The 12,927-nt window shown below is 43.6% G+C and overlaps 1 protein-coding gene across 1 annotated transcript; it reads left to right on the top strand.

Annotated features, from left to right (window-relative positions):
* The first annotated feature begins 66 nt into the window (after positions 1-66).
* Positions 67-4,017, top strand: SERP1 (stress associated endoplasmic reticulum protein 1). Its single transcript, XM_048505740.1, has 3 exons — positions 67-368; positions 514-589; positions 2,609-4,017. The coding sequence occupies exons 1-3, from the start codon at positions 285-287 to the stop codon at positions 2,647-2,649; spliced, it is 201 nt and encodes a 66-aa protein (XP_048361697.1). The 5' UTR covers positions 67-284; the 3' UTR covers positions 2,650-4,017.
* The last annotated feature ends 8,910 nt before the right edge of the window (positions 4,018-12,927 follow it).

The following is a 12,927-nucleotide window of genomic DNA, read 5'->3' as shown; positions in this document are numbered from 1 at the left end:
CTTCTGATGACTGACACAGGTCGGTTAGGAACCATAGTCAGCTTAAATCTAGTTTAGGAGGCCAAAAGGAAACAGCGCCTGGTGGGAAAATTAGTTCCGGGTTGTCGCCTCAAGCTCATCCCCGCTTCCGGAGGGTGGGGCCTGCGTAAGGGGCAGTTGCTGCTTACGCGGCGCCTTGACTGGAGGGAATCAGTCCCTTAAGGCGGCCGCGGCAGCAGCAGCGCCACAGGCGGCGGGGCGCTCGGGGCGGGTGCGGCGACCAGCATCAACTAACAGCAGCCAAGATGGTGGCCAAGCAGCGCATCCGGATGGCTAACGAGAAGCACAGCAAGAACATCACGCAGCGCGGGAACGTCGCCAAGACCTCGGTAGGGAGCCCCACGGCGGAGGGTCGGCTGGGGAGGGCGCCGGGGCCGGGAGGTCCCATCCTGCTCGGGTGGGGCTGGCGGAGGCTCCTCGGGGCTCCCCTTCTTCCCGTGTGGGGGGCTGACGTGGCGGCTCTTTCCCCCGCAGAGAAACGCGCCCGAGGAGAAGGCGTCGGTGGGGCCGTGGCTCTTGGCTCTCTTCATCTTCGTGGTGTGCGGATCGGGTAAGTGTCGGCTCCTCCAACTGTTGGCCGGGGCTGAGGGGATGGAGCGGAGTTTCCGCAACAACAGCTGCTGCTTTATCTCCTTCATCCCTTCCTAAAATCGTTAGGAGCCTTATTTTAATGCAGAGATCCTCAGTGGTCTGTTTGTTTTGCCCTCTTTCCAAGGGGCTCAGTGCCGTGTGTGGGTCTCCCTCTTGTTACATTCCTAGCAGACTCTTGAGCTTCGTGGCTCAGCGGAGACTGGATCTGACTTTCCCAAAGCTGGGTCACGCCAGCTCCATTTGGCTCTTCTCCCTCACTCCCATCACTTTCCCAGTCTGCTTTCCCAGTAAGAGCACCTGGTTGATCTGCTTTTCAAATTCAAGATGAGATCATAATGGCCAGCGGGATTATTGTGACATTTAGTCTTCTGGTGGTGACATTTGGTTTTCTGGTGGTGTACCCTGCAGTAAGACATTTGGTCTTACTGCTGGGTAAACATTATTATCTAAATATTCCTGCATCTAGAGTGAGATGTTGGTATCCTTTTCTTCCATCAGGGAGACTGTGGCGGATGGGGGATGGGGGATCTGGCTCTCTTCTCCTTAATTTTGCAACAGAGCGCTGAAGTTGGTTAGACTGAGACCGTGTGGCTGGCGGACAGTTGCCCAGCGAGCTTCCCTGGTCCTGGCGCTCATAACGATTGCACAGTAGGCACTCCCCTGTGAAAGCACTTAGAATATCAGTTTTCCAATGCTGCCATAAATGCATCTTAAATTGGATCATTTGTGGTTTGAGGTTTGCTTATTTTGAATAGCAAAATGATACGGAAAGGAGTTTTGCTATTCTCCAGGTGGCTCAGGACAAAAAAAAAAACCCCCAACAACCTTGGTTTGCATAATCTGTTTGAACACTGTCATTAAGACTACCACGTGATCGCTCACCTGTTTGCTAAGCTGATTGGCCTCAACTTTGTTAATATGTGGGAATTTGGTTGCTTGTTACAAATCATGCAATGACCTTGTATTGGAATTTTATCACCAGCCAAAAGATAATAAACACATTTTCTGCTTGGCAAAATAAGTTACAAATGAAAGCCTGAAACCTTGTTGTGGGCGTGAAGTTGATTTTGATCAACTTTTTGCTATTTACTGGTATAACATGCAGTAACGAACTGAACTGAGGATTCATAAGTGAACTGTGAATATCAGTTTCACATGTTATAGTGACAAAAGTAGTAGAACTTACCTAATTCCAGGTTGCTTAAGCTATTAACTGGAGTTTAATTATGTAACATAGCAAGAGCTTTGTGGCTTTGGGCCAGTGCTCTGTCAAGTTTAGCATCTGATTTCCCACAATGACCAAATGAGGTTGCTTCCGTTTCAGAACACTGGAAAGCTGTTTTGCCATATGGCATAGTTTATCTACCTGTATTCCAAAGTTGCAACATAGATTTCTCACTGTGCTCTTCCTTTCCTTTAATCTTTCCATTCCCCCCCCCCCAATAACTTTTAAAAGAGTCCCAAATCCCTTCTCTTTCCCTGCCCCTTTTTCTGGTAATTTGTGACTGATCAAAGGTTAAAATTTGCTAACATCCGCTTTTGAAGAGAGATTTTAGTCACCCTAAACTCTTAAAATACTTGAGGAAGATTGCATGAACATTTCTTGTGCATGTTTTTAAGATACTGGGTTGAAGCTGGGAGTTAACTGTCCTGAAAGATTAATGTTACATCATCTCAACTTCAGTTGCTTGCAGAAACTGGAAGTTGAATCTAATATCAGCAGTTGATAATTGCAAAACTTTTCAGCATATTGCCCATGCTTTGCCTGCCTAATTCCTTGACATTTTTTTCTGACTGAAAATGTTTGTATGAAGTAAATACAGTAGAAACCTCCACTTTGTTATTTATTAGAATCAAGTTGAAGCTTTAAAACATCAAAACAGCGGCAGTGCTTTGTTAGTGAACATCATTTTTGAGTTATGCATAACACTTGACAAATTTTTTGTCTAGCACTATCTAAATCTGCTTACTTTTGCAGCTATTTTTCAGATTATTCAGAGTATCAGGATGGGCATGTGAAGAAGGTGATCTTTACACAAGACTTTTCTCCTGTGAACTATGAACTTTCATTCCTGATGTTTGATAACTTGGAATTTAAATTTGCTGTCGTCTTGCTTATGAAGAACTTTCCATATTGACCACATGTCATTCCAGGTTCCTTCACAAGTCATTCCAGGTTTTCTAGTCCATGCCACAGTGCCTTGAAAAAGCATCACATGTACAAAGCAATAAAGAGTTACTGTTAACTTACAATCGTGGACCTACTTATTCTGTGAATCAAACTCATGCTTTATGTTGATATAAAAGCGTAAGCAGTGTAGATACTTAATGACTGCCTCATATGTAAACACTGATCTTTGTTAATCTTCTGTATAAATGGAAGTGGTTTTATTTAAAATGAAGAAGTTAAGGTTATCAAAAAGTGATTGTATGACTAGCTCAAAGCTCACTCATGCAGCTTGGTTAACAGATACGTGCTGTGGTTATTGCTTATCTGAAAAGAACTATTATGTATGTATAGCTTAGTTTTAGTGTAGCATGTGGCATCTCAATAATTCTCAAATGGTTACCAATAGAAAACCTTATCCTGTGCTTCTTGGGACTCTGGTTATTAAAACAATTTAATGTGAAAGCCATGGCTTTAAATTGACCATAGATTACATAAAGGAGCAGCCTCTTCTGATGCATTTTAAGATGGACATTTCACAATGTTTAGCTGTTGTATATTGTATTTGACTCTTGATGTTTCTTACACTGTCATTCCTTGTTTGGGGTGGTCAGTACTTTCAGGAATAATTTGAACTAAAGATGGGGTATGAGTGTAAAATATCACATGGTGACTTGTGCCATAATACTATATTCATAGTAGTCCAGACAGCATTAACATGCATGCAGCCTGGTGTACCACAGTTCAGCTGAACAAGTTAGCAGGCCAAAAACATACTGCTATATCCACCTTTTTATATTGCTGTGACTCAAGCTTATTTCTTTAGCCTGTTCAGCATGTGAATTTTATAGAGGTCAGTAGAACATTGGTAAGACTAAACGGATTAATGTTTTCACAGGGTAGCAGACATAAAGTTGATATGTCTTTGCCACACTAAGAACATCTCCTTGTTGCAAAGCATAACAAGGTAAAGATGAAGTAAGGTACTCTCTCAGAGAATGCCTTTTTTTGAGCAGCTAACCGAACCATGGAAATACACAATTCAAAGGGCTGAGTGAAAAGTTAAAAAGGCAAGCAATTCTGTAATCCGGCAGGGTTGTTTGTCACAGACGAGTAACTGAGAGGCTATATTTCTTACCCTTTGCTGTCAGCACATTCTGTAAATGGGAAAGCTTGTTTGTAATTGAAGAACTATTTCCAATAAATTACTTTAAAATCTGTGTAAAGTTTCATAAATTAATTTAAATCAGAATGCTTTTCAGGTGAGGTTGCTTTTTCCAGCTACCTTCTTTAGAATTATAGGAGCATGCTGGTGAGTACAAAAATATCTGCAAGACATATTGGCATAGTTTGTAAATCAGCCTTGCAGATGAATGCACACTCAATATTTCAAGCTTGTACATATGCTTGGTTTAAGAAACAGCTCATTACGACAGAATAATGGATTTTTGTCAGTCCTATTCATATTCAATGGAGGAGTATTAATTCTGAGCTGTCTTGCATCTAAAGAATACTTTGTAAGTATATGATAAAGATTTGGCTTTCATCATTGCTTGTATGTCTGAGTCCCCTTCCGCCAATGCAGAATAATGCACTTTCAATGCACTTTGCAGCTGTGCGGAATAGCAAAATCCACTTGCAAGCAATTGTGAAAGGGGATTGAAAGTGTATTATTCTGCATGTGTGGAAGGGGCCAAACTGACACACACATACACCCTCCCCAGTTGAAGGTACTGAACTCCTCAAAGGAACTGTAGTCACCTAGCCCCTGGTCTGGCTGTGTATTGTGTTGTTGTCTGTGTAGCTGGCTCTCTAAAACACACTACTGAGCAGCACCAGCCAATTAAGGTTAGTTCCTGATAAGCAAACCTGTTAAGCTAGAAGAAAAATGTGCCAAAAGATAACAAAGTTTATACTGAACTATGCTACTCTTTATGATTATTCTGTAATGAGACAGACCTGCTGCCACCAACAACCATGAGATAAAACAACAGAAGTATTATGCGTTTCCTTCCTTCCATTAACACACTCTATTTACTTCATTTTCACTGGGCCTTTCTTACTTACTGCATCCTGAAAGAGTACAGAATGATGACATTTCCCTCCCCTGATTCACTGTTCTTTCACAGAGTGTGTGGTAATTCTGCTGATACATTTGCTGATACATAGCACTTGCTGTGACAAGTTCAACCTGTGAAATGGACTGCATTTTTTTTCCAGTTTTGATGTGTAAGATAGTACCTGTTGTGGCTGGCAAAAAGCATATGTCAAAACCTCCAGTGTTTCTGCTAAAAAGGAAAATGCAGCCACAGAGAATAGTTTAAAAAACAGTGGTGGCGAACTTTTGGCACTGTTGGCCATGCTGGCAGGGGCTGATGGGAATTGTAGTCCATAACATCTGGAGTGCCAAAGGTTCACCACCACTGGTTTAAAAAGGTATCTTAAACCTTTCTAGGTGAGGTGACTTGCTTTCTTTTTTACTACAGGTATAGTAGAATTATCTTCAAATCAAATATGTAAATCTGTATTCCGGCAGTAATTCTGGTATATATTGCCGCAATCATAATGACAATGTAGCCTGATACCAAGTGGGAATGATATATTAGATTCTTAGTTTCATTATTGATTTTCTCCATTTTAGTCATTTGTATTTTCATAGTTGTGAGAAGTAAGGATGCTAGTGTGACGGTCTGTAATTTAAAAAATCTTTGTAGTGCCTCCAATTCTTAGGCACATTTTGCTGAATTTGGGGCCCTAAAACAGCACACAGTAATCTGTAGTCTCTGAGATGTGGTTTGGCGCCTTTTGAGCCAGGGTGCAAGGAAGGAATGGGGGACCCCTTTCCCTCTTCCCTGCCTAGCTTCTGGTCTCCCTCTGAAAAGCTGTTCTGAGGCTTGAGAGCTGGTTGAACTGTGGCCCCTTCTGCACATGCAGAATAATGCACTTTCAATCCACTTTCACAATCGTTTGCAAGTGGATTTTGCTGTTCCACACAGTAAAAATCCAGCTGCAAAGTGCATTGAAAGTGCATTAATCTGCATGTGCAGAAGGGGCCCAAGTCTGAAATGTGAGGCAGAGTTGATCAACTATCTATGTAACGTTTGTGGGAAACACGATCTCTCCCTCTTAGGGTCCCCTGGCCTGCAGAGTCAGCTTTTCAATGTGTTGAACGGGGAGAACTGATGATAACTTCTTGTGTGCTTGTGTCACAGGATCCAGCCTCATATCGAATGCAATGGAATTGTGGTAAAGCTCTCTTTCTAATTGTAAACATTTTCCTTACTCCCTCTTTATTCCTAAAGCACCCTGATACAATGGTCTAAGTATGCGTTCTCCTACGAACTTGAGGTCTGTCCAGCTTAGACAGTATACACTGCTGGGTGTCACTTCATGGTTGTCTGACTTCAAAGTTTTCAATCTCCATCACTAGGTATTTAGTTTTACTGTTGAGAGTTAATGTGAATGCAGATATTAAATATGTAATACCATGAATGATAAGCCTGTTTGGTTGCTAGTTGAAAAGATACTTCCCAGTTCCTCAGTCTATTTCATTGGTAGCTTGCCCTTCTGAGGAACCTGTGCCTACATGAGTCTCCCCCATTTTATCCTTGAGACAATGTTGTGAGGCATGCTTGGCTGTTAGAGAGAGGGACAGGCCCAAGGTCTCCTGAATAGAAATTTGAGCCTAAATCTCATCAATCCTGTCTGGATACTCTAGCCCCTACATTGATTGCCTTGCCTCTCAATGCCTTTTGAAGAGTTTTCACATTCTGTAAGGGATTTTATCATGCTGGATGATCTGGTAGCAGCTGTGCAGTAACTACCCTATTACTTATCTTTGTCTAAGCATCAATTAGGATCTAATTGTACCACATTTCTTTGCCACCTTTGTCCCTAGTGGGGACCCAGAGCAGCTGAATCTAATTTCCTCCATTTTATTGTTGCAACAACTCTGAGGTAGGTTAGCTGAAAGTATTTATGGCTGGCCCAAGGTCACCCAGTGACCTTCAGTATCTTGACTCTTGAGTTGCTGGTGGTAATCTCTTGTCAGTCTAAATGCGCGCCTTGAACATTGCGAACTCTTGTTCTTAACAATCCATCTTTTAAAATGTGTTGCCTCTGTTGGTTTTTTTGGGCGCACTGTTGCAGGCAGCCACGTTTCTAGATCACCAAGCCTGCCTGTTCACTTCAGTGGAGGTATAAGCCATAATTTGCTTTAGGTGTGTGGAGTTTCTCCTCTTCTAAGTAAACAGAGAACCTCTCGTGATAGGGAGTTTCTGGGTTTGCATCAGATGGCCGGTTTCAGCAAACTTTGGGGTGCTGATGTCAAAGCAACTGATTTAACAGAATTTGCTTTTATGAAGATGATGAACAAGTATTGCTATCTGTACCTCGTGGTACTTCGTTTTGCTCAGAAAAATTCACCAGGAAACTCCCTGTGGCGTATTCATCAATATACATATTGAAAACAGGATGATATTCTCTGGGTACGCTTTGTAGGTTTAAGCTGCCCATCCCCTCACCTTGGATTCTGGAGAAATGTCTCTAAATTGATCTTTTGTTGAAAGGTATTTTATCCCTGAGCAACCTGAAGTTTTGCTTTCCCACAGGGTGAAGGTAAGTGGGTGACATATTTCTCTTTTGACAGGCTTATGAAGGTTTCATTAGGCAGTTCAACTTTATTTTGGGGTTGACCCTGCTCATCTCAGCTGAATTGCAGTAGACGCTTTTAAGATGGTGTTGGAATAAAAGTAGCCAGTTGTGCTGTCTAGCAACATTTATTGCGAAGTGATTTATTGCCTGTCAGAGTACTTGCATTTATCACACTGGGGGAGAGAAAAAAACATTGGAGGATTGTTTGGATAAATCAAGGGATGGCTTTTTCCACTGGCTGTCTCCTTCAATGTTTACTTTTTAAGTGACTCTTACCTGAACAGCCACAGCTGCTGTTTTCAGCCTTCTTTCTAACAATTGCATAACAGACATGTCAACCTTTTCCCAACAAAGTATGTTTGGGTTGAAAAACAAACCCACCCTTTGTTTCCACCAGATGTGCTGCTTTTAAGAGGTGGAAAGCTTCTGTCCATAAAAAGATGATAGTTTGACAGCACTCCTAGCCCTAGTTTTTAATTTAAACTATGAGCCAGAGTTTAGCGTGTTCACTTTCTGGCCTGCAATGCTTAGCTATTGCTTCTGTTGTGGCTGCTGCTGCATTCTCTCCTCTGGATCCCTCAATACCCACCATGTGGCTGAAGGAGGTGGTGGAAATAGCCATGGCCAATGCAGAAACTATTTTGCAATCAAATCTCCTAGTTAGATCTGGGCAACCTGGTGCCCCAGTTGTTATATGTGTATTTTTCATTCTTATGCTCTTTTTATTGTTTTGTTGTTAGGCTCGTTCAGGCTCAAGGCAATAGTCATAAGAGCAAAAAGAAAAGGAGGGAAGAAATCTGTTCTGACTATACCGGTGTTGCACGAAAAGGGGGCAGCCTTGTCATCGTGCTTTCCCAGCTTGATGGCTAATGGTGGAGTGGAGTAAGAAGGGGTTGAGTGGGGAGAGACCCTTGTTGGGAAATGGATGTGTGTAGGAGTGGACTAATATTCTGTATGGTAGTTTGGGAGGAGCAGTGGAAGTTGTGCAATGGGTGGATTGCATTGCTACAGGACACTGAGTGGGTCACCTGCGAGGTCATTGTGAACTACAGCCCTGTGCATGTTGCAACTTACCATTTCTCTTTCAAATTAACGCACACGCTTTAGGTCCAAAAATAGGTTGGATCTTGTGAGTGGGAGAAATGGACAGATGGATCTCTCCCCTTCTCTTTGTAGCCCTCTGGAGGAGAAAGTGGTAGGAAAGCATAGACCCTCGCCTATTATGTGAACTTTTAAAAAGAACAAGAGCTCATGCAAATAAAAGAAGGGTTGGGAGAGACAAGGAAGGCTTTGGACAATGCCGCCTCCTCTCAGTAGAGCCCTTCCCACCTGCATCCCCCTCTGTTCCTGAGGCTTCCCTAATGCTCACAAGTTAGAAAGCTGCAGGGAAAGTGGAGGGAGATTCATTCAGTTAACTCCCTCCTGTTTCTGTTCATAGGATTCTACTCAGTCTCCAGAACACAGCCATTATAGATCAGTATCCCTACATCTTGCCTGTCCTCCACTGGAAACCTTTGCCACAGAGTTATGGAACTCAACAAGGAGGGTTCCTGACACCTTCCTGAGAGGAGGTGGTGTGATGTGGAGTAGATGATGAAAAATGAACTGGTAAGTATTTGGTCTCACCTCAGCCATAAATTCTGTAGGAATATTTAAGCAAGTTGTTGCTTCTCAGCCTCAACCTTTACTCTCCTTGCCTCCTTTATGGGGAGGACAACATTGACTAATCTTACATGGTGGTTGTAATAATTACTGAGAAGATACGTAAAGTGCTTGGGGCACTCAAGATGTTCAGTGGAGGCTGTGTTCCACCTTCCTTTTCTGAAATAAGCAGGTTAGGATCCAGAGCAGAGCCTTCTAGCGGTGACACCCTTCCCGTAGCAATTTGCCTGGTGCTGAGCTTTCAGCACCATGTAAAGGCATACTTTATTTGCTCTGGCTTTTAGCCAGTTCCTTTATCTTTGGTGTATAGTTTCGTTGGTTTTTAGTGCCTCGTTGATTTTTAAGATCTTTATTGATCTTAAAGATCCTCTCTGTTTGTGTGTGTATATATTGCTCCATTCTTACATACTTATTTTTTGCTATTTATTGTCTGTGAACAGGGATTTGCTGATAATGTATTGTTGCCTCTGTAGTTTCTTTTCTTGCTGCTGTTGAGTTATCGTGCTGTCTTGTTTTTGCTGTATTACTGTTTTTGATTTTGTAATCTTGATTTGATTAAGTGCCCTAAGAACCAGTTAGGTATCTATTATGTACATCAAGCTGTATCTGACTTATGGCGACCTCGGTGAGGGGCTTCCAGGACAAGTGAGAAGCAGAGGTGGTTTGCCATTGCCCCCCCCCCTGCAGAATCTCCCTGGGTGGCCTCCCCTCCAAGTAGTGATCCGATGCTGCCTTCCCTTCCTCAGCATTTGTTTCGATAAAATGATGGCCTTGTCATCTGTTAATAAGTAAGACTTTTAAGTGAAACAAAACTCTCAGAAGTGATGATTCAGTTTTTCTTAACTGTATTCTTTTGTATTTTCCCAGCTGTGAACAATAAGGACGTCGGCATGACAGTACATTAGGTTCTAAAAGTTACCTGTTCTCCTCCAGATCTTCAATATCCTTTTTGAGATATGGGTGAAGCATTTAGAAGCATAGTATCCTCTACGGGAGCACACTGTGGCTTGGCTCCTAGGCATTATGAGTCGAAGGGGTTCATGGACTAGATTTGTTCTTCCTTCCTGTACAGGTGCCGGGACATCACCCAGAAGCTGCTCCTAAGGTAGAGGGAGGCTTTTGGAAATAGAGCGGAATGTGTGCAGTTGAACGCGTGAAATGACCTTGTACTAAATCAGACCTCTGGGCCATCTAGATTAGAACTGTTTACTCTGGCTGGCAGGTGGCTCTCCAGGGTCTCAAGTGGAGATCTGTCTCATCACCTACATCAAGGTGTCAAACTCGCAGCCCTCCAGATGTTACGGACTACAGCTCCCATCATCCCCTGCCAGCATGGTGTTGGCAGGGGATGATGGGAACTGTAGTCCATAACATCTGGAGGGCCACAAGTTCAACACCTATGACCTACCTGATCCTCAAACAGATGCCAGGGATTGAACCTGGGACTTCCTGCATGCCAAGCAGATGGTCTATCACAGAAACCACAACCCTCACCTGGACTACATGAGAAGTTGCATTTTACTGAGTCAGGCTATAAGTCTATCAAGGTCAGCATTGTCTACTCAGGCAGGCAGCATTTCTCTGGTGTCTCAGATAAAGCTTCATGACTGAGAGACTTGTGATCATCAGCACTTGAGCTGAGGTTTCCTAGTCTGTGCTATCTGCTGAATCAGAAGGCAGTTTAGGAGCCTTTGGTGAATGAAATATGAAAACAATCATAATCTGATGATTAAACTGTCATCCACAAAGCCGCCATTTATTTTCATCAGCATTCATATCCCTAAAATAGACCAGAGATTGAACCCGGGACCTTCCGCATGGCTTCATATGCTCATCCAGTGAGTGATAGCCCCTCCACTGTGTGTGCACAACACAAAACAGGAATCAGCAGCAATTGCCCTGTTCATTTATTGCACAAGGTCTTTGGAGGGCTGGGTTATTAATATCTCCAATGAATAAAATTGCCATGGGTTAATACTGTTGTTACTAATCCAGTAGTATTTCAACATGTGCTTCACAGTTAATAAGACAGAAGAGATCTGTGGGCTTGAATTTAACACGCTGCCCACACCCACGTCCAAGATTTCTGTCTCAGTATATTTCCATAATGATAGCATCCCACTTAAGAAGAAAAGTATTAAAACTCTTTGTGAGTTCTGCATAATAGACAATTTATACATTTTTTTTCTCCATTGAAAAAGGAAATAAACACATTGTGGGCAACAGTAAAAGGAGGAGGAGTTTGGATTTATACCCCACCTTTCTCCCCTGTAAGGAGACTCAAGGTGGCTTACAAGCTCCTTTCCTTTCCTCTCCCCACAACAGACACCTTGTGAGGCAGGTGGGGCTGAGAGAGTTCTAATGGAACTGTGACTAGCCCAAGGCCACCCAGCAGGAATGTAGCAGTGCAGAAGCAAATCCAGTTCACCAGATAAGACTCCAACACTATGCGGAGGAGTGGGGAATCAAACCCAGTCCTCCAGATTAGAATCCACCTGCTCTTAACCACTACACCAATACAGATTCCTATAATCCAGTTTTGCAAGTGAATACCTGTTTATCAACAAACCTGGATGATTTCCTCTCCAGGTGCCTTTTTTGTTCTTTAGAATGCATAATGCTCATTAGTAAACAATATCCCTGAAGTAAGCCCATTTTGTTCTTGCAGTCCCTACCACCCCCCCCCCCCAACCACCTGGAGTATAAAACAATGCCAGCCAAATCAGCTGATTTGTGTGTTTGGGCTGGAATTTTTTAAAACAAGCTCATGTGGCTGAGTACCGTTGGTGTAGGGTTTTTTGCCCCAGGAAAAGTAATGTATTTGGGGTAAAAAAAATGCCCCATGAGTTTTCCCAGATTGCACTGATCCAACAAAGCATTGTTACGTGCTCTGGAAAAATATGGCCACTCTCTCATGTCATAGATAGATGATCTAATAACACTATGCAGAACTGATGTGTTATATTAAATACGCAGAAGGTGAAAGGTAGTATCGAGGCTGTGTTGTTTTGACTTCAGCCCCTGAAAACAGCTCGATGTACATTTCTCCAGTGGAGCAAATAGCACCTCTCCACTGTAATTCAGGTGAGAAGCATGCATGCAGCTGCCTTATATTGCATCAGACCAGCTGCCTGTCAAAGACACTGCTGTCTACTCAGACCAGCATTAGGTCTCCAGGTCTTAGGCAGAGGTCTTTCACATTACATACTGCCTGGTCCTTTAAAGTGGAAATGCAGGGGACAGAAGTTGGGACCTTCTGCATACAAAGCAGAGGCTCCTACTGAACCACAGCCCCACGCCCCCAGCAGCGGAAGAAGGTTTAAGCACCCCTTCTCTCCATGTAGTGGCCTCGGACCAAATTGGGCATTGGTGTTCATGGGAGGTGCAGGAATCCAGAACACCCTGCAGGCCCAAGCACATTTGGTGCACTCGGTGACTCCTCACCCTCCACCTTCTGCAGCAAGGTGCATTGAGAGGCCCCCGCTTGCCGTTACTCCCCCATCTGCCCCGCACTGACGCAGTCATTGCTGCCCACCTAGCCCCCACCCCACTACCACAGAGGAGGCTTGGAGGTGGCTGCTCTCCTCATCTCCCACACCAGGGCAGGGATCCATAATGCCCCCATCTCATCATCTACTGTGGGGAGGTGGCTAGGCTATGCTGGCAGGGGCTGATGGGAATTGTAGTCCATAACATCTGGAGTGCCAAAGGTTCACCACCATGGGGATAGGGAAGGGGGAAGGGGGCCAAGTGTGCCCTGACCTCCCTGAGGGAGGGAAGGAAAAAAGCTGGCTTCCCATGGCAGCCCACTGGGT

The sequence above is a fragment of the Sphaerodactylus townsendi genome, linkage group LG08, assembly GCF_021028975.2.
Source record: "Sphaerodactylus townsendi isolate TG3544 linkage group LG08, MPM_Stown_v2.3, whole genome shotgun sequence".
NCBI lineage: Eukaryota > Metazoa > Chordata > Lepidosauria > Squamata > Sphaerodactylidae > Sphaerodactylus > Sphaerodactylus townsendi.
Note: the sequence above shows the minus strand (reverse complement) of the source record. Positions and strands in the feature narration are given on the sequence as shown.

Coding starts and splice junctions, on each gene's coding strand:
- SERP1 (XM_048505740.1), top strand. CDS start 285: ATGGTGGCCAAGCAGCGCATCCGGATGGCTAACGAGAAGCACAGCAAG. Junction 369..513: donor GGAACGTCGCCAAGACCTCG/GTAGGGAGCCCC, acceptor TTTCCCCCGCAG/AGAAACGCGCCCGAGGAGAA. Junction 590..2,608: donor CTTCGTGGTGTGCGGATCGG/GTAAGTGTCGGC, acceptor TTACTTTTGCAG/CTATTTTTCAGATTATTCAG.